General features: G+C 35.9%; 1 protein-coding gene across 3 annotated transcripts in view; it reads right to left on the minus strand.

Moving 5' to 3' along the window:
- Positions 1-25592, minus strand: part of slc35f3b (solute carrier family 35 member F3b) — an 83307-nt gene that overhangs the window by 6520 nt on the left and 51195 nt on the right. For all 3 annotated transcript variants that reach the window (XM_051915881.1, XM_051915883.1, XM_051915882.1), the window contains 3 exons: positions 6776-7118; positions 2694-2913; positions 587-712 (listed from right to left, as the gene is read on the minus strand). In XM_051915881.1, the coding sequence (XP_051771841.1) occupies positions 587-712; positions 2694-2913; positions 6776-7118 (689 nt within the window). The remainder of the gene's footprint in view (positions 1-586; positions 713-2693; positions 2914-6775; positions 7119-25592) is intronic.

Below are 25592 nucleotides of genomic sequence, written 5' to 3' on the forward strand. Positions count from 1 at the left end.
ATGTGTTCATGGTTGATATTCTCATTGTTTTTGTGTCATATTTTAACTACAGTATATAATTTGATGAGGTAAAAGACCTCATCAAGTAGTGTAGCTAAGTACCAGCATAACTGTATGTAACTACTTTAGCTTGTAGTATAGCAAACTACAGATTTAAAACAACTTTCCTAACAGTGGACAGGATAAATATAGAAAATAACAAATTTATCTTTCAAATGTCTGCAGGAAAGAATACAAGGGTTTAATGTTCTGGTTTCTAGTTCATGATGTTTGTAATGATAGCCAACTGTTCTAAAACTGATCTTTCTTTCCAGTTCCCTTATTGATCTGTCCTTTTCAGATGACCACAAGAAAGCACATCGCAAATCAATCAAGACAAATAGATTAGTGAGGTCTTTTTAATTACAGAAAACAAGGCTCTCCCAGGACACCTGTCACTCCAAAACTATGTAAAGAGGTGCAGTTATTGATAAGTACAGTTTTGATGACACAGAACCAAATAATTTAACTGAAAAACATTTGGTAAATTAGTGTTAAAATACACTCAATGAGCAATAACAAAAGTGTTGACTTGAAGTGGGGTTACCTTATAGAGGGCAGAGGCAGATGCAGAGGCCACTACAAATGTTATGCCAATAACAGAGTGACTGTGAAAGCCATCAGCGTAAGTCAGCATCACTATTCCAGCGATGGCCAGAATGGCAGCAACAATCTTGTAAAAGAACAAAATAAAGGTCACAGGCATCACAATGTGTTACATCAAACAGCAAAAAGATGGTCTGTAGACTACAACATGTATTAGAATAGTAAAAACATCTAAATGTTTAGAAAAAATTTGATATTCTGTGACATTTTCACATATGCACACACACTTGTACATACATACATACATACATCCAGCTACTCCAGCACATCCCAAAGACTTTCAATGAAATTAAGGTGCCAATTCATGTGTAAAAATGATTCTTCATGCTCCCTCCCAACAATTCTTTCACAATTTTAACCCTGGTGAATCTTGACATTGTCATCCTGGAATATGGCCATGATGTGTCTTCCTACATGTTTTTTTTTAAGAAATGAAAAGCTACACACTCCATCAATTAGGGTTAGAAGAACTGTTTAAACATATTACATGCCAGAAACTTAGTAATCACTGTAATAATGATCCAATCATATACTCTTAAGCATGCATAATGTAATGTAATGAATAAAACAATGGGCTAACAATTTGATCCAAACCACATAAGTCCTCTAAACAGAATATTCTTGAATCTTTAAGAGGAATTATATAAGAGTGTGATCGATACAGCCACTTAATCAAATCAATTGTGATTTGTGAAAATCAACTAACATGAATGAAGACTTGTCTTTTGGAGCAGATCATGTCTTCTAGAGAATATTGATGTAAAAAGAATGGATTACCAACAACTTTCATTTTTATATTAAACCTTTTTGTGGTTCTTTCTTTTTTTATACACACAAATACCCAGAATTCAAGGGAGTATGACTCTGGCAATATATCTGATGGAACAGGCCTGCTCAATACACAATTGTGTGTGTGTGTGTGTGTGTGTGTTTACATGTGTGTCCAAATGAAAAATGTTTCCAGAGCGTAACTGAATTGAGCGCAGTACAGAAACATTATGAGGGTGTCAGAAAGACTGATTACTCCCACCCAAAGACTCCCTATAACAGCTTCCTGAACAGCTTTTTGTTCTGGTCCAACTATCTCTGTTCTGTTGCCCTTATTTGAAGGATCGTGGTTTTGCATTCCCATGGATATGGCTATATTCATATCACCATCATCTTACCAGGAGAAACAGAGAAAGTGTATCTCATGAAACCTGTTAAGAACATGTCCAGGGCATATTTCACAGTAAAACTGCAAGCAAGAAACAAGAAATAGATTGAACACAAAGAAAATTAAGACTATTTTAATAAAAAAATGTTTAAATTGAGTTGTTCCACTTGACATGGAATATCGTTTCTTTTTCCAAATCTTCACTCACATCTCATCCATTTTCGCAGAGGATTATAAATGTTTTTTTCTCTCTCTTTTGGTCACATTTCATTACTACATTCACATTTTTAATAAGATTGTAGGTCATTTCTACTGGGAGAGCAGCACATATCTGAACTGTATCACAAACCATACACTCTTACTGACTAACGTGAGCTCATGGCCCCTCTTTATCATTTAATGTCCTCTAAATGGAACCCATTTAACTAGTACTGCGCCAGGGACGTCCAAACACCCTGACTCACCAAAATCTGCCCAGCAATGCAGTGCTTGTGTGTGTGTGTCAGAGAGAGGAACAGGAACACAGAGAGACAAAGCAAATGTTACACAGCACTTTGGTTTCTTTGATCCGGTGAAAAAAAAAACAGAAAGAGGAAATAGAAGAAAGGAGCACAAAGGAAGAAGACAGGAAAAGGTGAAAGTATTGTACTATGATGGCACTGACTCTGGATTAGACAGCAGAAGAGACCCAGAGAAAACAAAACCAGTCATCAATCCACAAGCAAATGTTGCCATGACATCCATCCATCCATCCATCCATAAATCCATCCATCCAACCAACCAACCAACCAACCCTTTTAGCAACACTTGCGATCAAGCATTATGAAAAGTACATGTCAAAACGATATATAGGTTTTCTTCCATCAGTCCAACGATCCGTCCATCCACTCACCCTGACGCCCATGAAGCGATCCCGCAGCACGATCCAGGACAGGAGAAAGACGAAGGCTTTGTTACAGCAGAAGAGGGCAGACACATCAGTGCTGTTGATCTTTCTCAGAGCCTGAAGGTACAAGTAGTTTGTCAGAATCCACAGCAGGCCAAAAGGGGCCACTTTAGTGAAGAACACTTTCGCTGTTAGTCCGTCGTCCCCGAAGAACCGACAGCACTCTCTAAAATACCACAGACAAAAATAAAACATGAATTTAGTGCCAAAAAAAATTATATTTGATTTGCCTTATGTACAATACCTTTTTAAAAGGTTGGGGTGGGTAAGATTTTTTGAATTCATTTATTCAGCAAGGATGCATTAAATTGATCAAAACATTTCACATTTATAATGTTACAAAAGATTTTTATTTCTAAAATTGCTGTTATTTTAAACTTGGATATTTGGATGTCATTCTCAAAATAAGTACATAAGTAACACTTTATTTTAGGGTCTTTTAACTAGTTGCTTATTAGCATGCATATTACTAGAATATTGGCGATTTATTATTCTGCATGACCTTATTCTACATTCTTAATCCTACCCAATACCTAAACTTAACTACCTTACTAACTATTAATAAGCAGTAAATTAGGAGTTTATTGAGGGAAAAGTCGTAGTTAATAGTTTATATGTGTTCCCCATACTACCGTACATGTTTACCCTCTCAAAACCTCTCCATGTCACACAAAACACCCAACAGATTGTTAGACCAATTGAAAACAAACTTTTAAAGCTATATTCCCTCATTGAATGTGTCTGTGTGACATGGTCTGATGAGCAAATAAGATACATATAGCTTGTTTCTACAGTCTATCTCTGGCCATTATGCTCAGAGCTGTCCTCAGTTCACTCCATGTTATATTTAAATAATGGACTCTAAATACAGCTGAGAGTATATTACGAAGAAATTTCACAAGCTTTCTTTTAAATTGCTCAGCTTTTCATACCATGAATTGTCATGAATTGCTGCCCTTATGTGATATATAACTTATGTGACAATCAGGCAAATTGAGAAGTTCACCTCTATAATGCTCCAGCAGGAAATTCGACTAAACCATTTACATCTCTTTTCAGTGATTTCATTGACTAAAGTGTCTATTAGTTTAGTTTATGTAAACATTATGGGTATTATTGAAATCTGTCTTGGTTTAAGTTTCATTACTTTGGTTTGGTCTATATACAGTATGTGATTCTTATTTTATGCAAAGCAATGCATGTCTGTGGCTTTTGTCACTGGATTTTGGACATATTTATTGTTCCTCAAGGGAAGTATTTGCACATTTTCAGGAGTTGCTTATTTTCTTAAGACAATGTTATGTCTTTCATTTCAAACATTATTTTTTATGACTACCTCATGTTTTTAATTGAGAAATAAAAAAGCTCTTCCTTTTAGAGTCTTTGAAATGTATTGTTTTTGAAGTTGTTTATAATTAATTAACTGCTCAGTCTGGCTGTATGACATCTAAATGTTTTGTGCAGTGGTGTTGGGAATATTGCCTTTTCACCTATGCACATGCCTCCATCCTTTTTAATTACATTGAGAACCACAATGGAAATACAACTTTGGCTTTATTGTGTTTGTTTATCCTCAAGTATAATTTTAATTGTATGGAAAGAATGTCTTCTTGTCTTGTGAAAAACTTATATAAAAAAAAAAAGCTTCTTGTCTCTATTACATTTACAAGCTTCAACAACTGTCATCTACCTCTGATTTTACCTCTGAAGTTATGGGATAGAGTTATGGCTTATTTAATTGCACTGTTATTCTGAAACCAACAAAAGGATGTTGATCAATGAACACATACTTTAAAGGGTATAAAAGGGGTGTAGAACGTCATGGCACTGTGTACTACGTTGCGGAAGTTAACGCTTTTTGGACGTATGTCAAATGCGTATGGCTGTTGCGCCGGAAGCTTGTTATTTTACTTTATAAAATTTTAAGTAAGGATACTTACAAAAACACATCAATTCGCTTCAGAAGGCATTTATTAACTCCCTGGAGTCGTAGGGATTCATTTTTTATGGATGGATGCAATTTTTTTTGTCTTCAGAACTTGGGCAGCCATTCACAACCATTATAAACATTGGAGGACTAAAGATATTTTTAAATATATCTTAGATTGTGTTTGTCTGAAAGAAGATAGTCATATAGACCTAAGGATGGCTTGAGGGTGAGTAAATCATGGGACAATTTTCATTTTTGGGTCAACTATCCCTTTAAGTCACATTGTGCATGAATATGCAGTCAGAGGTCCATTTACTTTAATTTTAAAGCTTGACATATTCCAGGGACCATGTCTTTGTAGAATATCCTAAGTTATGGCTGGTTGACATCACTTTTTAAGGTCAACATATTAAATGACCCACAGAAAGAGAAAAAGCATGCATACAGTACCTCACAGAAGTGAGTACACCCCTCACATTTTTTGTTACAATTTTTTGTTACACATAACTTTGTTACAATACAGTGTAAAGTAGTGAGTGTACAGCTTGTATAACAGTGTAAATTTGCTGTCCCCTCAAAATAACTCAACACACAGCCATTAATGTCTAAACCGCTGGCCACAAAAGTGAGTACAAATGTCCAAATTGGGCCCAAAGTGTCAATATTTTGTGTGGCCACCATTATTTTCCAGTACTGCCTTAACCCTCTTGGGCATGGAGTTCACCAGAGCTTCACAGGTTGCCACTGGAGTCCTCTTCCACTCCTCCATGACAACATCACGGAGCTGGTGGATGTTAGAGACCTTGCGCTCCTCCACCTTCCGTTTGAGGATGCCCCACAGATGCTCAATAGGGTTTAGGTACCCTCAGCTTCTTTAGGAAGGCAGTGGCCGTCTTGGAAGTGTGTTTGGGGTCGTTATCATGTTGGAATACTGCCCTACTTCCAGTGACCAGTATGAGAGAGTGAGAGCAATAACACCAAATTTAACACACCTGCTCCCTATTCACACCTGAGACCTTGTAACACTAACGAGTCACATGACACCGGGGAGAGAAAATGGCTAATTGGGCCCAATTTGGACATTTTCACTTAGGGGTGTACTCACTTTTGTGGCCAGCCATTTAGACATTAATGGCTGTGTGTTGAGTTATTTTGAGGGGACAGCAAATTTACACTGTTATACAAGCTGTACACTCACTACTTTACATTGTAGCAAAGTGTGATTTCTTCAGTGTTGTCGCATGAAAAGATATAATAAAACATTTACAAAAATGTGAGGGGTGTACTCACTTCTGTGAGATACTGTATGTTTACAGCAAGAACCTTTATTTTCTATTCTCTAAAAAGTTAAATGGGTCTCTGGGCTAGATGTCAAAAACCAGCCGATTCTACTATTTTTAATAACATTAGGCTTTGGATAAATGAAGTTGGCTATATAGCATCATTTAATTAATGCATAACTATAAACAAAGGCACTTCATATTAACAAAACAAAAAAAGAAATCTCTTTCTGCCCTTTCCCCCCTCCATTTTTACAAAGCCTTTGTACTCCACAGCTGGTGTTTACTCTTCAAATCCTGTACTGTGGTGCTGCTAATATTGTTTTGCCCTGTATGACAAATTGCTTGGGCTTTTCTCTAATTTTACAGCATTTGCTAAATTATTAATAAAAGAAGCATTTCACCAGAATCTACAGTATATTTCACTTTCTAAACACTCTTTACTTTGGTCTTCCTAAACAGAGCAGAAAGATACTTTCCTTTAACGGGTCGGTTTAAATATGCAATGAGTCTGCTTGGTATTCAGGACATACAAGATCAAAAGACAAATCCGGAGAGGACAAACCATCCATGCATTATGGCACGGAATTTCCTAAGTGTCCCCCTCAACAGAGATCAGGATCAAAGAAAGAGGGATTTCATGAAACAGAATTTACCAGGCAAACACAAAACAGTTGGATATTCTGTACTGTACTACATTTGAATCTTTTGCTCTGTTCCAGAACCTACAGTAGTAAGTCGCATGCATTTTTTCCCGAGAATTCAGTCCCAGAATGCATTGCTGGATAAACACAATCTCACAAGGTCCAGATTCTTACCTGAACCTCTGTTTTGGTGTCTGTCTCTCAGGGCTCTTGCACAGGTGGCCTACGTAATACAAAGGAAAGAATAGGCAGTTCCATGTGGTGGCGAACCATGTGAGAGTGAACGGTGCATCGTACTGCTTGAAGGTCAGCTTGGCCAGCTGGGTGGAGCCTGCCCATGATGAGCACACGCACATCACCATGGCCACGCCCCATAATGCTTTTTGCACTTGGACGGCTGTCACTCGCACGCAGCAGCGTAATCTCTGCCTCCCTGTCCCCGACTCCGCCCCTGCTCCGCCCACCATCGCCTGTCCCTCGGCGGTACCCACGACGTTCTCCCTCGGCCGGTCCTCCCCTACAAACAAACAAAATGACATCAGCTGCTGATTTATGAGCTTTTTTTCTTCTTCATTTTTTTATTATGGTTTTGTGCAAACAGTGAAAAAAGACAATCAAATCACTTGACACTAATACTCCCCCTCATATATGAACTGCAGGGTTGCAGTATTCCTACAATCTATGCAGTGAAATGTGACGTTTTCAGTAATGCAGTACAAATGACGTAATCTGGATGCAGTATTTATGCAGTTTATAACTGCAGTTGCTCTTTTTGTAAATATCCCATTTACCACAGACTAAAATAAAAAAGAGATTTCTACTTATTTTTGGCTCTCATGATCTTATGAAAATGCATAAATCATATTCGGAGAATAAAAAAAATTGCATGAGACTCTGCATTTTCCTTTCAGAACTCTTTTAAACATTTTTGGATGACATATTTTTTTTTAATATAAAATATACATTTCTTAAATTCCAATTAGATATAATTACAAAAAAAAGGGTTCTATTTTAATACATTTAAAATGTAATTTATGCCTGTGTGCTGTTTAATATTTTTTTGGAAACTGTGATACATTTTTTTTTTTTCAGCATTCTTTGATGAATAAAAAGTTTGAAAGAACAGAATTTATTTGAAATAGATATCTTTTGTAACATTATAAATGCACTTTTGATCAATTTAATGCATCCTTGCTGAATAAAAGTATTAAAGGGATTGTTCACCCAAAAATGAAAATTATCCCATGATTTACTCACCCTCAAGCCATCCTAGGTGTATATGACTATTTTCTTTCAGATGAACATAATCGGAGAAATACTTAAAAATATCCTTAGTCCTCCAAGGTTTATAATGGTTGTGAATGGGGGAGGGGTGTGTTTTGAAGCAAAAAATAATGCATCTTCAAGTCTAAAACGATAATTTTTAAAGAGAAATGTCAGAGGATTTTGATATAAGAGAAGAGGAGCTTAAATTTGTTGAACAGCCCTATTTGTTTAAACCGTGAGAGGCATCTAAGCTTACAATACTCCAACATCCTGCGACATTCACCGCGTCAGAGGATTACTCATTTGGCGTAAGTCGACTTGCACCTTCTGCGTACGGTCGTCCGCCGGAAGCTAGTTATTTGAATTTATAGTTTTAAATATGGATATTTTTCTTACAAAAACACATCACTTCGCTTCAGAAGGCCTTTATTAACCCCCTGGAGTTGCATGGATTACTTTTTTTATGGATGAATGCATTATTTTTGGCTTCAAAACCCCCCATTCACAACCATTATAAACAATGGAGGACTAAGGATATTTTTAAATATATCTCCGATTGTATTCGTCTGAAAGAAGTTAGTCATATACACCTAGGATGGCTTGAGGGTGAGTAAATCATGGAATAATTTTTGGATGAACTATCCCTTTAATTTATTTACAAGAAAAACACTTACTGACACTTATTTTTGTCAAACATTCCAGTATTACATGAGTTTTTCAGCCATTTTAAAAGTCCCTAAGATTACATGAAAAACGACTTCCAAAAATGTCTCACCAAAGAAATGAAACATCACTTTCTCACCAGTGTTCCCTGAATTTTCAAAGAGGCAATCAATAGCACAGTTTATTCATTCAGCACAGAAACTCTTTCAAAGTGTCAAGGGGAAATGCTTGAAAACCAAGAATACTTAATAATACAGGAACTCTGAATGGAATCTGTCTGGAGTCTCTCAAGAACTGCAGTGCTATTGTTCAGATCAGGCAAGCACATCTCAAGCCCACCATCCATTCATAAATGCTCTTAATGGCTCTTAATAGCCCTTCATCTCTTCACACGCAGAATAAACGAGTGGAGTAATTACTCTCCCTGCGCCTGGTGGAGGATTCAATCTGTTTATCTATAAAGAGAAAAAGGTGCATCCTAAGTACTAAAGCATCTGATTACTTCTCTGAAACACAATAACATTCTTAACAAGGGAATGATAGATGATTTTTAATTTGCAAGGCTATTCACAAGAAAGTAACCGCTGTGTTTGGAACAGCATACTAACAAACTACCATACTAACTAGATTCCAGTATGTGCATTATACAACAAGCACACTGTACCCGCTTTTGAAAGAAGTCTCTTAGGCCCTGTTTACACTTGGTATTAAGATGCATTTTGGTTGATTTGTTTACAAGTAGACTACCTCTGGAAGTGTTAGAAAGTGAACAAGCTCAAAACATTTTTTAGACCATGTTTACACCTATATTCAGCGTTGTCCATTTGACAGAAACATATCTTTAATACCAGGTGTAAACAGGGCTATATACTCACCAAGGCTGCATTTATTTGATCAAAAAAAAGAAAAAAAAAGAAGCAAAAACAGTACTTTTCTGAAATATTATTACAAATTAAAATAAATGTTTTCTAATTTTTGAATTTATTCTTGTGATGGCAAATCTGAATTTCCAGCATCATTACTCCAGTCTTCAGTGTCACATGATCCTTTAGAAATCATTCTAATATGCTGATTTGGTGTTTAAGAAACAGTTTTATTATTATCAATGTTGAAAACTGTTGTGCTGCTTAATATTTTCGGAGACTGTGATATATATATATATATATATATAGGATTTTTTGATGATTAAAAAAGTTAAAAATCATTTATTTGAAATAGAAATCTTCAAGTTCGTTGTGATATTCAATTTAATGTCTCTCTCCATATATACTATCTATTGTTCCATTATCAGTAGATGATGCTACTTTTCTAGACTTTTACAGACACAGTGCATAGCTGAAAGCTTCTATTTCAAATGATAATTTGATATCACAAACTAGCCTGAATCCTAATCTTTACAGCAAGTGATTTAAGTGAAAGATGATTTTCTCTTGAGACCCTCTCATGTACAACCAACAGCCTAGAGAAATTCCACATACAATAATACAGCAAAATTCTGTATTCTAGGTATTTTTAGAAACACCGGCTTTACTATTAGAGGTACAGAAGCTGTATGTCCCAAATTCTAAGAGACTCTTTAAAGCAGCTTAATTATGTGCTGGTATTATGCAAGATTTTCTGTTTCTGCTGACTCTGAGAGCCCTGAATCCATGATTATACTTTTAGAGTTCACCAGTCCACCCGAACACACTCTTTAGCCTTCATGTACCTGCACCCTTTGGGATGTGCATGGAAAAGCTTTCAACATCCAAACAACAACACAACAGCATGTTCATTGATAGATCTGTTTCTGTTGACAGAAGTTACAGTTTCAATACAGAAAGAATCAAATTACTCCCAGTCAAATAACACCACCCACAGTGCATGTGTAAACTGAAACTGTAGTGTACACTAATATTTACAAACACACACACACACACACACACACACAAGCTATGAAAGCTGTTCTCATATCATACACCACAGCAAATGTGAAATCTATTTTACTTCCAAAGATAGTTCTTTGGTAAATTCAACCTTACATTTCGTCCTAAGTATGCTAAACAAAAGCAATACATTTAAAATCAGAACAGCATTTTTTTTCTTTTTTTTGTGTGACTATTTTAATTGCAGTCTGGAATCCTACAGAGAACATAAAAAATAAAACGAACAGTGATCACATACCTTTCATAAGCAGCGCTATTTGATAAGAGTTGCTGCAGGGCACTTTAGCAGCATTTACACTGAGAATAATTGTGTTCATGCCACATCCACTGACATCTGAAAGGATATACTCAACCAGGAAGAGAAATTTTAAATGGCAAAATCATACAAAAAAATGGCAATATGAGTAAGTGCACTGAATCTTAATGGGAAACCCAAAAAAGCCAAAATTTGAAGTCATGATGTGTATTTTTCATGTCAGACTACTCAAGGTATTCAACCTCAAAGCTCTTTTAAATGACCCATGAAATGTAAACTGTTCATGGATGTGTGAAGGTACCCTTCACAAAACAAAACCTAGCAGTCACTGCACTCTCCCAGCACTGCCACTGTATATGTTTTCAAACCTACGCACCACTTCCCTATCCCCTCATAATGAACTGCCACTACCACTGGGTATTTAACATGTGGGTAATTATCTGAAAGCAGTGAACCTGTGTAGTTACCATGGAGACTGATGATGCGATAGAAATCTTTGGAGACACATGCTTACAAATACAACACACAAGCTCAGCAAAAATCTTGGTTACACTTTATTTTGATGGTCCCCTTTAGACATTTGGTAACACTTTATTTTAATGTTTAAATTAAATTAGGCATAATTTAATTTAAACCTTAAACCAAACCCTAATCTTACCCTTACCCTAAAGTAAGTAGTTAAAGGGTTAGTTCACCCAAAAATGAAAAATAATGTCATTTATTACTCACCCTCATGTCGTTCTACACCCGTAAGACCTTTGTTTATCTTCAGAACACAAATTAAGATATTTTGATTAAATCCGATGGCTCAGTGAGGCCTCTATAGACAGCAATGCCACTGAAAATCTCAAGATCCATAAAGGTACTAAAAGCATATTTAAAACAGTTCATGTGAGTTCAGTGGTTCTACCTTAATATTATAAAGTGACGAGAATATTTTTGTGCTCCAAAAGAAAAAAATAACAAGTTTTCAACAATATCTCCTGATGGCTGATTTCAAAACACTGCTTCGGAGCTTTACGAATCGAATCAGTGGTTCAGAGAGCCAAAGTCATGTGATTTCAGCAGTTTAGCCATTTGATAGGAGATCTGAATCACTGATTCATTCCTTTGTAAAAATCAATAGTTATAAATTTAGTTAATTCATCTATACATCAGCTTTGGAGAAAACAGTGATGTCATCGTCCAGCTCAGTTCAGTTCACATACAATGGTGTCAATGCAGGCAGATCAAAAACATTGTTGAATATCAAGTGTCCTCAATTAAGAGAGCCAAAAGGCAACAGTGGCAAGGAACCCAAACTCCAACAGGTGACAAAATGGAGAAAAAAACCTTGGGAGAAACCAGGCTCAGTCGGGAGGCCAGTTCTCCTCTGTCCAACAACGAACAGTGCATGATTATGATTCAGGCAGCGTTACAGGTCAGAAGTCAGATTGGGATCACAACTAACTCTCATTAGAGGATTAGTTGAGCATTAGTAGAATGTTATGGGTAGGGTTAGGATTTATAGAATAAGGGGTTAGAGTTAGTAGAATATGTTGCACTTGCAAAGTAACTTATCAGTAGAATGTCTGTTGGGGAGCATCAAAATACAGTGTTAGGAGATATTAAGCAGACAGTCTATTAAAACTCTAATGAGAGTTAGTTGACATGTATATGACTTATAGTCAACAGAAAGTCTAAAGGGGACCATCAAAATAAAGTGTTACTGAAACCTTAAAGAAATTTGCACTGTGGAAGAAAAAAGTAAATAAATAAATAAATGAATGCCAATATCAAATATAATAATAATAACAATAATTAGAGAATAAAAAAAATAAAAAATCCCATTTATAATACTAATAATAATTTCATTAACTCTGCCCTGTACCATCAAAACGATACTGCATGTGGAAAAATAAGCATGTGATTTGGCTGCTATAAGGAGATGTCAATGAGACTATTTTATCATATTATCATCAACAAATGCAGTTTCTGCAAGGATATTTTGTGTAATTAACAGTAAGAGAAAGTCCTTGACTCTTGACTTCAGAAGGACGTCTTTAGCAGGACTGATGGAGTCTGAATCAGAATGTCACTTACTGCTAATGACTAAGCCTTCGACCTTCATAGCAATTTAAAATGATTAAAAAGGTTCTTATGGAAGCCTTCTGATATAATTTCTAAAGGATTAAGTGCAGTTAATGGCAATTTCCATTTCCATTTTTCACCATCAGAAAGAGATGATCCAGGAGACCACAAGGAGGTACTGAGAGGACAGCGGAAAATTTAAGATAAAAAGTGAAAAATAAAGGAAATATTCAAAGAATCTTACATTATTACTTACTTTTCTACTCCTTTCTAAAAACGGGATTATTTCATTCTGTTGAGACTACTGAAATAATTATGACAACAAAAGTATTACACTTATTTCATTTCATTTTTATTTACTTATGAATTTTATTTTTTATAATTTTAACATAAATTGCTCACAAAAAAATATCTGCCTTTAAATGCTGGTCCTTCACAAAGAGAATAATCACATTTGGGGGTAGTTGGCATCAAAAAGTTTGAAAACGCCATAATTCCTATTTTGAAAGGTACAATATAGTGCAGTCATTGTTGTAAGATAAACCCAGACAGGGTGATTTGAAGCTAGCACTGCCATTCATTTTTTTATGTAGGAACACTTCTGAAGGGTTCTATTTCGAAGGCATCATAGCTTCGAGTAACAGTTCTTCTTTTGACAGGGAAGATTAAAATCTGTCTGCGCCAGAGGCTTGCTGCTGAATCAGGCTAGTGAGTGTTTCTCACAAAAAGCATTACGAAATGAATTGACGTGTCAAGAGGAGCACAGACAAAGTGCATTGGCAATGAGGGCAGCGGTCAGAGCTCACAGTCACAAAATGCCATGAAAGTTCAGCCTCAAAGACGTGACAGATTTGAATCAGAACCTCTGTGACCCAGACTCAGCAAAAACTGTGACACAGCGAGCTTAAAAAAAAGAAGTGGTACGGAATGGCATTTGGTAGGTGCTGGTATAATGAGCACACAATCTGAACCCAAAAGCAATGGAAAAATATTAAGATTTAATGAGTCATCTTTCACCCTATTTCCTGCATTAGCCAAAATACGCCTACAGCCCACAATGGTGAGTCTTAAAAATGCTGGATGAACCATAATGGTAACTGCAGCCATCTTGAGGAAGTCATTAACACTCTGGAGTCGGCGGTTTTGCCGGCGATACCACCTCGGTTTTTTTCTTACCAGTGTGAAGGAGACTAAAAATACTCTGTCAATTTTGGACATATCAATTAAGAGCCATATACCATTCTAATCTGTGAAATGTCTTCTTTTATTTGTGTACACTCAAGAGTAAAAACAAAATGTTGTGCTTTTTGCAAAATAAAGAAAACTAACATGATGCGTAATCTGTCATCTCTCTCTGAATGAAGTCCAATCTGATACTCCCTTAGAAAATGAACTGTAACTTAGTGAATACAAATGACACAAAAATGAGACATATGTCTAAAGAAACATTGAAATGTCATGTTTTAAATCGTGTAAGTCAAATCAAAAACAACTCTGTTTATGTAATCTGTATGAAAAGAGAAACATGTCAGTAGTTTCGTGGCTCAGCTCATTACAGAGCGGGCGCTATTCAGACGCAAATTCTGAGGCGATACATGCAACAGAGTGAACGCCCGCGTCAGCTCGGAAAAACACATCAAGTTCAGTCAGTTTCATGTACTTTCCATCGATCGGTGAGGAATACTTTTAGAAGGATTTGCCTCAGAGGATGAGCATGACTGGTTTCACTTTAATTTCGAGGATCAACTAGATCGAGCCGATGATTGTGAAAGGTAAGTTGTTTTTTATTCTTAAGTTCTTTATTCTAATCGCGATATAGCCTAGTGTCTGTGAATATTAAACCAGCTTTATATATAATATATAAAATACCACAGAGGTAATATGAATGTTTAGACGCTTTGCATCACAGAAATACATTATTTTTTAAAGTATATTAAAATAGAAAAACATTATTTTAAATTGTAATAATATTTCACAGTATTGCTGTTTTTTTCTGTAGTTTTGTAATAATATTTCAAAGTATTGCTGTTTTTTTTCTGTATTTTTGATCAAATAAATGCAGGCTTGATGATCATGAGACTTTTTTCAAAAACATTATAAATAGTAATGTGTCCAATCTTTTGACTGGTACTGTAATTTTAAATTTATGCCTATACAAAATTTTCTTCACATGATGTGCAAAAATACATGCATGCAACATCAGAAAAAAACATGTTTTCTGTTAAGAGTGGACATTATATTAACGTTAATACAATAGTTGATATAATCCTGTTATCAGCATGCTCACAGAGGGTTTTTTCTTTTATCTCACAGATTCGAGAATCATAGTGACCAGATATTAGCCCACACTGGACATTCTGAATGAATATAATGGTGAGATCACTGACTGGAAGCAGGAAAGTTTTTTTTCTCCAGTGCAGAAACACCAAACACCTTGGAATGCCAGGTAAGTGATATTCACTTATATCTTTGAACAGGACTTATTTCCAGGTAAAACTCAATACTCAAAATGTGCCCTCATTTATTAAAAATGTGTCTCATTTATATTGTTAACTATATTCTGAATAAACTACCAAAAAAAAAAAAAAAAACTACTTTGTACTTTGATTTTTTTTAGTTTAATTTCTCTCACATAGCCTACCTGACTGAAAGGGCTCATTATGCGGGTCATTATGCAGGTCATTATGCGGGTCTTTGTCTTCTCAGGTGTGAATCACAGCATTATTCATGAAGATTCACGCCTCCCGCATACTGTCTTTCTTGACAAAAAGTGTCTTACAAAATTTAAATCAATATAGTGTTTTATATGAACGAGTAGGCAGGATAATTTTTATATCATTTCGAAGCAAAAATTCTAGTCTACAACCTCCAATACCCAGAAGTCTTGTGAACACATATTTAATGTTTATTTTATGACTGTATTTCAGTGACTTAAGTTTTTTGTTTTTTCAATAACCACGCATAAAGGTTATTCTCTCAAAAATACAAACATGTACATACATGTTGCTCACATATTATGGTAGCCTAGTTCGTGCTGAATACAGTGTAATTACACTTTTGCCATTAACATGTTTATAAGCAACTGAAAAAAGCACAAATGTCAGGACATGTCAAAACTTCTCCAGGGACCCAAAAATCCTCAGACTCCAGAGGGTTAAATCTGATGATTGCTTAGTATGACTACCACAAAATATGAGCCTTTTGTAAAAGAACAGATGCACAGGATTATCCCTAATGAATCCCTATTTTAGGATAATAATGTGCCCATGCACACTGCTAAACTCATAGTGAATAAGTTATTGTTACATTCATGCATCATTTTGAAGCGACACATGCCTTATAACGGACTCTAACACCTGTTTCTACACCAGACGTGAGTGGCACAAGAGTGACATGACAAAAGAAAATAGGACCCATTATAATCAGTAATACTGTCTACTCTGGATGCAGCACGGTGCGATACAACACATCCCTGGCAGTAAACTGATGTTCCTTTCTATTTCTGACGTACTCCAAGCTCGCACGCTACTTCTGATATGAAAAATAAATGGACTTTGAACCTTTGTGTCTGGTGTCTGGTGTAGGCTACGTCTACATTAATCCGGATACATTTGAAAATGCCATTTTCATTTCAAAACGCTCTCTGTCCATACCAGCTTTTTCAAGCGTTTTCTCGTCAAAAGTTTCTCGTCCATAGTGAAATGCCAGAAAATTATTGAATCATCTTATTGCAAATGCATGATAAAATGTTATTACATTGAAGCTCACTGAGATGATACAAAGAGTTTCTTACGCTATTCTTCTTTGACGATTATTTTATTTGCAAAATATCTCACCAATAGATGGTATGCACGTGACATCACTGTCGGCCGGCGTGACTGTAGTTACGCCTACTGAGTGCCAAAAAGACTGAGTTGCAGCATTGGTTCTCAGCGTGAATGTTGTGAAAAACACATCTAAAACGGGAAAGAACTTTGTGACTGACAGTACAAATAGATTTGACAAGAAACCTGAGATATTTTTACAGACTGCCGAAGGCTACAGAAAAGAGAAGCTAATGGATTGCTACAATTCACAGAAACGACTGGACTCCAGGTAGCGAAACGTGGATTTGCAGTTATCAACTTGTGTCAATATGTTGAAATTTGAGGTAAAATCATACCCTATATATATTGTATTGACAACTCATCAATTGAATATTTACCATCTTATATTCTGCATAATTGGATTTTTTTTTTTTTTAAACAAACACTGATAAAAACTACTACAAGTTGTAGGGCTGGATGATATATATAACATTGATATACAGTCAAACCAAAATTTATTCAGACACCTTGAACATTTCATTCATTAATACAGTTTATTCATTATAGTTTTAAAAAAAAAAAAATGGTAATAAGAGTTAAACTGTGTCAGAAAAAAATTATCTTAATTATGTCAGATAACACTTAAGCAAAACATGGTCAGGTCAAAGTGTCAGAATAATTTTTGGTTCCAAATTTTTATCAATTTTACTGATAGTCCACTGTATGAAGAATTTTTGGGTATAATATGTCACAGTTTACTTTATTTTGCTATCCTCACTTACATGAATGAACTATAGTGTCCTGCACCCACTAGTAAAAATATATCAAAAATATAAAAAATGTCTGAATAATTTTTGGTTTGACTGTAAGTGATCACTTGGATTTAGACCTAACTATATTGTTTTTATAAAAAGCGTTAAAAGGCAAATTTGCTTTATGTATTTCCACGGCGTCGAAATCAGGTACATAAATGTCAGGAAACACGATTCTTGGCTGCATGTCAATATCCATGGATCACTGGATCTTTGGTAAGTTGTAAGGAACACTATATCGAGTCCAGCCTTTAGTTTAAACTGATAATCATTTGTTTTACTCGCGTTTTCGCTGCTTTCCCTATTAAATCCAGTCAAGCAGCCAGTTCTTTTACCACTCAGTCCAGCTGAGTGGGTGTGTTCTGGCGGGAAAATGACGTCAATGCATATCCTCTATTACTGGTGCAACCTCAATCACCATTCCATGTATGGTCTAAAACATAACTGCTCTCATGTTTTGGAGCAGGACAAATATTTGTCATCTTTGCAGGAATGTAATATAAAGGTATATGTATACAAGTAACAATATCTTTAGCAACACTGTGAAGCTTAATAGCACATAGCAGGCACATATAAAACATTGTCTCAGTGTGGACAGAAGGCCAAAACGTAGAGAAAAAGATGCAATTTCAAATGAAGACGTAGCTTAAATTGTGCACCCGCAGCTAGAACCTTTTTCTTACCCATTTTTATCTATTTTGGAATGCATCTGTGAGCTTTACGTAGTTTTTGGTAGCTTTCCTCCTTTCTATGTTTGTCTCTGCAGTGCAGATCTCTCTTGCTGATAACTGCCAGTTCTTTGTAGTGCCAACTCTGCACAGAGTGCAACCAGCATGAAAGAATACAGCTTTCTCTCTCACACACGCACTATGGAGCAGGTCCATGTTATTGTGTAATAGCATCATCATAAGCGTGTCTGGGACATCAGTGAGTGCATGACTTCAAACAGTTAGAGATAAAATATGAACGTGTTGCCATCTGCGTGACAGTGGTATAGCTCTGCAGTGCAACATCCCATGGATTCGTGAACAACACGGTTTATAGTGGATTTCCCTAGATGCTTAACACGTCCTTGAAGGAATATAGCCTACCATGTTAAATGCAAGTTAAGCTCTGCTGAAAGATTTGCAGACACATTGTCGATTACCACAGAAAACCATTGTTAGGACTTGGCGATATAAATGGAATTTTTTACAATATATTTGAAATTATTTTGCTAGCGATATAATATTAAGCAACACTAAATGCTGTGATGGTTTTAATGGATTTTTTTTTTCGGCCTTGACATGACAATTAGTTTGATTCATTCCCACTAATCAGTTCAATGAATCATTTGAAAACTTTGATTCAATGATTAAGGTTCAACTCAAAAATGTTCAGCTGTATTTTTACTGGATTTCTTTTGGTGGTCTGAAATGATGAATGTTGAAATGATGGTTCCTCTTAAAACATCAGTACTTCAAGTTATTTTTGAGCAAATACATATGTACTGAATATCGGCAAATGGTTGAAAAAATATGGAGTCATTTGTTCTTTAGCTATTTCATACAAAAATACATATACTACCATTTTTTTTTTTTTTTTTTTTTTAAAGAAAATAATACTCTTATTCAGCTATTCTATTTCAAATAAATGCTGCTCTTTTGAACTTTCTATTCATCAAAGAATCCTGAAAAAATGAATCACAGTTTACACAAAAATATTAAGCATACAAGTTTAATATAAGTTTTCTACATTGATAATAACAAGAATTTTGGTAACACTTTACTTAAAGCTTTTATGTGTAATGCATTATGAAGGTTTTCATAAATAATGATAGCCAAAGTTAAAATGCATTATAATATTTGCAGATTCTGAAACTGGTTGTTTGTCATGTTTTAATAATAGATCAGTATTATAATGTATTATAACTGTGGTTACAATTATTCATAAAATCATACAGTGCATTACAAGGTATAATTAATGCATTAAAAATACTTTTATAATGCATTATATATAAAGGCTTTAAGTAAGTGTTAAAGCCTTTATATATAGAATCATGTGACACTGAAGACTGGAGTGAAAATTCAGCTTTGCCATCACGGGAATAAATTAAATTTTAAAATATATTAAAATAGAAAACAGTTATTTTAAATTGTAATAATATTTCAAAATATCACAGTTTTAATGTATTTTTGATCAAATAAATGCATCCTGGGTGAGCAGAAGATTTTTAAAAACATTTAAAAATCTTATCGACCTTAACATTTTGAACGACAGTGTACAAATATATTTCATGGTAATCAACAGCATGTCAGATGCTTAACCTGCATTTTACCTAAAATATCTTTAATTTTCAAATTATTTTTTGATCATTAATTACTATCTTTTTCTCCATTATACAACAAAATGTAAGTGCTAAATTACATGTATTAGTAGCTTGGTGTAAGTTTCTGCATTCCAGTCGTCTAGCTGCTAAGAGTGATGCTTTGCTGCATGATAATGGCCCTCATAAATTACTATTTATTTATGCTGACACCACCCATATGTTTTCAAACTCATTGCTTATGGTCTGCAGTGGGGCTGTTCCGGGGTTTATAAAGTAAGAAGACAATCTCTCCATATGCAATTAAAGAAAGAACATTATTCCGCATCATATTACAAGACACAGCTTGAAGACAAACTCACTTAAACATGTTATGTCCAAACATTCTCATCATGGTCAGACCATAACCATCTATATGCAAACATTTAATTTCAATGTGATATTTACCTGTCAAATGAATTCTGAGCTGGTGGTTTTATTTATTTTTTGTCAGCATCTGATGGGCAGCATCAGTCTGGGGATGATGCTGCTGGAAAATACAGTACAAACAAGTACTGACCGGATGTTTGTGTGTGTGTCAGTAGAAGTCTATGAAAACAAGTGGCTGTGTACTGTGTGTGTGTGCTTTGGTGCAGCAGGTCAGTGAACTCTGAAGTGTCCAGCCAGAAGAACAGATGCCCGGGATGTCACACTCTGTTGTGACCCTGCTCACGGCTCACGGACTTGACAGAGAAAAGCATATCCCTGCCAGTCACCCACTGTGTGTGTGTGTGTGTGTGTGTGTATGGCTGTGTACTGCAGTACTGAGCATCAGAGACATTTAAGTGGATTGTTGATTCATTTAATCTTTTCTGTTTATCAAAAACAAAGAAAAAAAAAACTCTTTTATGAATTCATTCAGTCACTAAACTGAACAGAGTCCAACCATCTCCTTCTCCGCAACAGCCTATAGATCCTGCAGAAGAAAGACTGCAGATTAACAGATTGGAGTCACGCCAGCGTTCCTGCTCTAGATCAATACGTAATAGATAGACTGTAAGTCCCCTGCTGAATCTAATTGATGAGCTAGCGCTGCAGGTGTCTCCCAAACAGAGCTTTCCACACAAATATCCTGACAGTGTGAAGTGCCCAAGTAATCTGACAGTTAACTTGCAGCCTTCGACTTAAGTAGACAATACTAATCCAGCTCAGTCTCGCAAACGCTGAGACAAGTATGCCGAAACTCATCAATAAAATACTCCAAAACATTTCTGTTACGTCTGGTCAGACGAAGAAGACGATGTGAGGCACAGTGGATCTAAATGAAGTAGTCACTTTAGTAAACAAAATACCTCAAACGTAACACAGACAACACCAGACAATGAACAACTGAAAATCAGGGTAACCAGCTAATGAACTAAAAGGAAACAGGTGCGAGTAACTAATCAAAAACCACAGTATCCAGTGATGAGTGAGAAAATAGGAAAAAGGAATCAGAGAACAATGCAAAACAAAGTAAAAATGTCCATGAAAATGAAACCAAATCAACACGTGACAATTCTGACAGCTTCTATGATTACTAAAAGCGAACAAGAAAAAAAATAATGACAAAAACAATGACAAACATAATTCCTTGTGTGAACAAAACAAGGCATTTTGTACTTTTATTAAGAAATTAAAAAAATTGAAATTGGAAAACTATGCTCAAAAAATTAACTTTCACTGTTGTTAGTTTCACTCAAACCATCCTTGTTCACATTACTTAAAAACTCATATAACTACATGAACTTAAGCCCGAACGAGCTTAACGAGCTGAACGAGACCCGATAAGATTTCTTGCTGCGCAAGATTAAATTTTGAATGAAAGGCGGATTGCGGTCGGTAACTATAGTGTACTTTAGGCGGGAGCGGGCGGTCTGACAATAACCCGGTCGCTCCCGAGATGCTTTGGCATCAGCGCATCTGTGCTTGAACTTGAAGTGAACAAAACTTTCTGCAGTGGTGGCGTTCACACAATCCCCAGTTCCCTGTCCCGAGAAACCATTAGAGGTCTGCGCGAGTGCGCCTTCAGAGAACATTCAACCTTTGTGATCGGATTTTGGAGGAGAGATGTTCTGAAACGGTCGTCAGTCAGCGTCATTCTGTTCTTGCATGGATGTTAAAAAGATTTAATTTTGCAGTATATAGCTAGTAAGCCAACAGTTTTCGTATGTATTTTTGGCTTAGCCTATAATTTTGAGGGACATGTTGTAGGCTATTTAATTTAGCCTCTGTGATATTTAGCCTATTCTTTGTGACATTTTTTTCTCTGACATTTTTTAGGGTGTTGACAGCATCATAAGACAAATAACAAATAAAAATCTTGTATATGCTATGCAACATTTTATATTTGTTATCCCCAATCCCTCTCTTTCTTTAGGGGAAGTTTAAATGCGAGATTCTGGAAACGATCTAAATTTAGCGGGACCCATCGGGTCGGGAAGAAAATCACTATATGCGGATAGCGGGTGAACACAGAGTGAATTTTAGGCGGGAGCGGGTGCGTGCGGAATAGAACTTTGAGGGAGCGGGACGACAAAAACAGTCCCGCACAGACCTCTAGTTCAGTGGTTCTATCTTAATATTATAAAGCGACGAGTACTTTTTGTGCACCAAAAAAACAAAATAACGACTTTTCAACAATATCTATATGGGCTGAGTTCAAAACACTGCTTCAGAGCTTTACGAATCGAATCAGTGAATCGGAGTGCCAAAGTCACGTGATTTCAGCAGTTTAGCCGTTTGATAAGAGATCCGAATCACTAATTCGAAACAAAAGATTCATAAAGCTCAGAAGCTTCATGAAGCAGTGTTTTGAAATCGGCCCATATAGATATTGTTGAAAATTCGGTATTTTGTTTTTTTGGCGCACAAAAAGTATTCTTATCGCTTTATAATATTAAGATAGAACCACTGAAGTCACATGTACTGTTTCAAATATGTTTTTAGTACCTTTATGGATCTTGAGAGGTGCAGTAACATTGCTGGCAATGGAGGCCTCACTGAGCCATCGGATTTCATCAACAATATTTTAATTTGTGTTCCGAAGATGAACGAAGGTCTTACGGGTGTGGAACGACATGAGGGTGAGTAATAAATGACATTATTTTCATTTTTGGGTGAACTAACCCTTTAACATTGTTGAGTGAAATGCACAAATTAATGTTGAAATAACTAACTGGGCAGTGGATCCATAGTTCCCAGCATGCTTTGCAAGGGACTGCATTAGGAGAGTAAATTTAGGGATTAAAGTGTTATTTTATGTGTTTTTCAGTAAAGGGAAAGATGTTGTTAGTTTATGTTCAGTTATGTTGGACATTTAGAGGAGTTTCTGTAATATTTTTGAATTTTGTGGTTACCATTATGTAGAAGAGTGGTACCTGTGTTTAGGCTGTGAGCGCTTATATACACGTTTATAGGATGGAATTCCTGCCTTCAATTAAATTGAGTTTGTTCAATGAGTTATTTTTTTGAGTGCATTTTGTAGAACAAATAGTTAATAAGGTAATTTAAGTCAAAAAATTTGGTCACCTTATGTAATAAACATAACATTATTAAGTAAACTGCACATATATATATATATATTATGTAACAGTGACAAATTCAAATTATTTGCATTTACTCAAAGAAATTTTGTCAGCTTTACTTGAATTTCTTTTGTTCATACAACTAAATTGTTATTTGTACAAATTACTCACTATAGTTGCGTGGAACCAATTGACACTGCTGCCAACAATTAATTTTTGTTTTGAGTGCGCAATAATGGCAGTAAATGAGCTCGTTCAAATACACTGATTCATTCAAGAACACAACAAGTGACTAGTGAGTTATTGAATCAGTCACTGAACAGATTCGCTCAAAAAACATGAATCATTCATGAACGATTCACCACTACTGTGTGTCACTCACAGTATTTCTGCTGTGACGGAACTGTTTTATACTGTATTTGTATTAAAGGAAATATCGCCTGTAATTATCTGCAGACAATGTACATTTTATATATGTATAAAAACTTTTTAAATGTTTACATACGTATACCTTGCTCCGGTGGAATAAAACAAGCCTGATCATAATCAGAGACTTGCTTCTGCCAATACATTCATGACACGCTGCTGTGATCATGTAAGACATGCTGCTGCTGCACAAATAGCCTGCATGATATTACCCATAGCAGATCTATACAGGTGGAGCTGGGGAAGGTGGAGGGTTTCAAAATGTGTTGCAAACTGCTACAGCAAACACTGACCAAATATTTGAATGTTGAGCAGCGAGCTCATTGGCTTCTGATGCAACAGAAACCATCTGCTGCACCATGTAGAGAACGATGTAATTGCTAGCAGAATAAGTTAAGCACATCAGCTTGCATCATCTAGAGTTTCATGCCAGAACTTTGTATTAATATATTAATATAATAATATAAAAAGTCAAGACTTCCTGAATATCTTTGTCCTGTAATCCAAACAAGAAAATGTATGTTTGAAGTGACGCTTTTATGAGATTTCTCCCCCTACTAGTGAGCTGAACAAAAGTACCCGTTTCCACTTACGCAAAACGCCTCTTAGTCTGGATTACGTGCATCCAAACACAAACGTATCACGAGCAACATGCAAAAGTTATTCTTAGACTAAAGCTCTGAATCAAACTGATTGATGTCAGACAGGAAAAAAAAAAAAAAACTCACAGCAGCATAGATGTTTTGTGCCACGGCTGACTGGTGTGAAATATATTTGATTAAATGCTTCAATTAAAGAGTTGGGTATGTACCAACCCCCACCCACCCTCCCTCCCAAAAAAACAACTTAAATCGGCCCGCTGGCTTCCAAACAGGGACGCAGAGTTCTTACGAAAGCCAAGATGTATACAGAAAGAGTTTGGCAGTGAAGGCGTGTGAGTCACATCAGTGTAATGACTCACTGCAGGTTTATTACAGCCTCTTACTTCTGCCACCCTGCATTAGATTTACCGCCTGATGGAGGAATGGCTTGGGTTTACAGATTCCTCTGGCTTAACGTGTGAGCTGAAATGAATATCAGCACTTATAAGTAGGCTGATAACTAAACACTGTATAACTCCATTTCATTGGGTGTGTGGCAATGTGATTGTTTAACAAGTATCCTAAAGTACACATGATGTCCGATTTGCGAACAAATGACTTCTATGAACTTCTATGAGTCAGTCAAAATAATTCACTACACAATGGGTTATTCAATTAGTTCTTTGATTGAATCTTAATCAGTCAGTGAATCATTTATAGATGTTCACAACTGACTCCCTCACTGAACTGCCAGTAATTTTTTGGTTATGTTCGATTCTAAATGAACCATAAACTGTTACTATTTACTGGCTGGTTGTTCAAAACAATGTGTAAATGAAGATACATATTCACAATATCCACAGTTTTTGTTGTACAAATTAATAATGGTTGCACGAATAAATAAAATATTGTTGGTTATTGTTGAACAAATGTCAATATTGGGCGAGCAACAAATAGCCCAACCCACAAACTCACGCCATTTGTTGCCAATATAATAACGCCACAGCATTTACACTTTTTGGGGAAATCAATCTGAAAATGGTTTAACTGAACCGAAGTCGTCTTTGCACAGTATTAAGCTGGGATATGAGTAAGTTGATTAACATCTTAAAAATGACTCATTTCACCTTTGCTGAATTTTCTGTACCTCACCTCAAAGAAAGCCCGCAAGGCCCACCAGATCTCTGAACCGCCAACATAAAGCTTTTAGTAATCATAGAAGCTGCCAGAATTTGGCTGCAGGCAGGCTTACACCACTGCAACAGTATGAGTAGACCCTTGGGTCTGAGCTAGAGCCGAGTGATCATTGAGCCAAAGATCATTGAGTGTTTAACAT

This window comes from Ctenopharyngodon idella, chromosome 13, assembly GCF_019924925.1.
Source record: "Ctenopharyngodon idella isolate HZGC_01 chromosome 13, HZGC01, whole genome shotgun sequence".
NCBI lineage: Eukaryota > Metazoa > Chordata > Actinopteri > Cypriniformes > Xenocyprididae > Ctenopharyngodon > Ctenopharyngodon idella.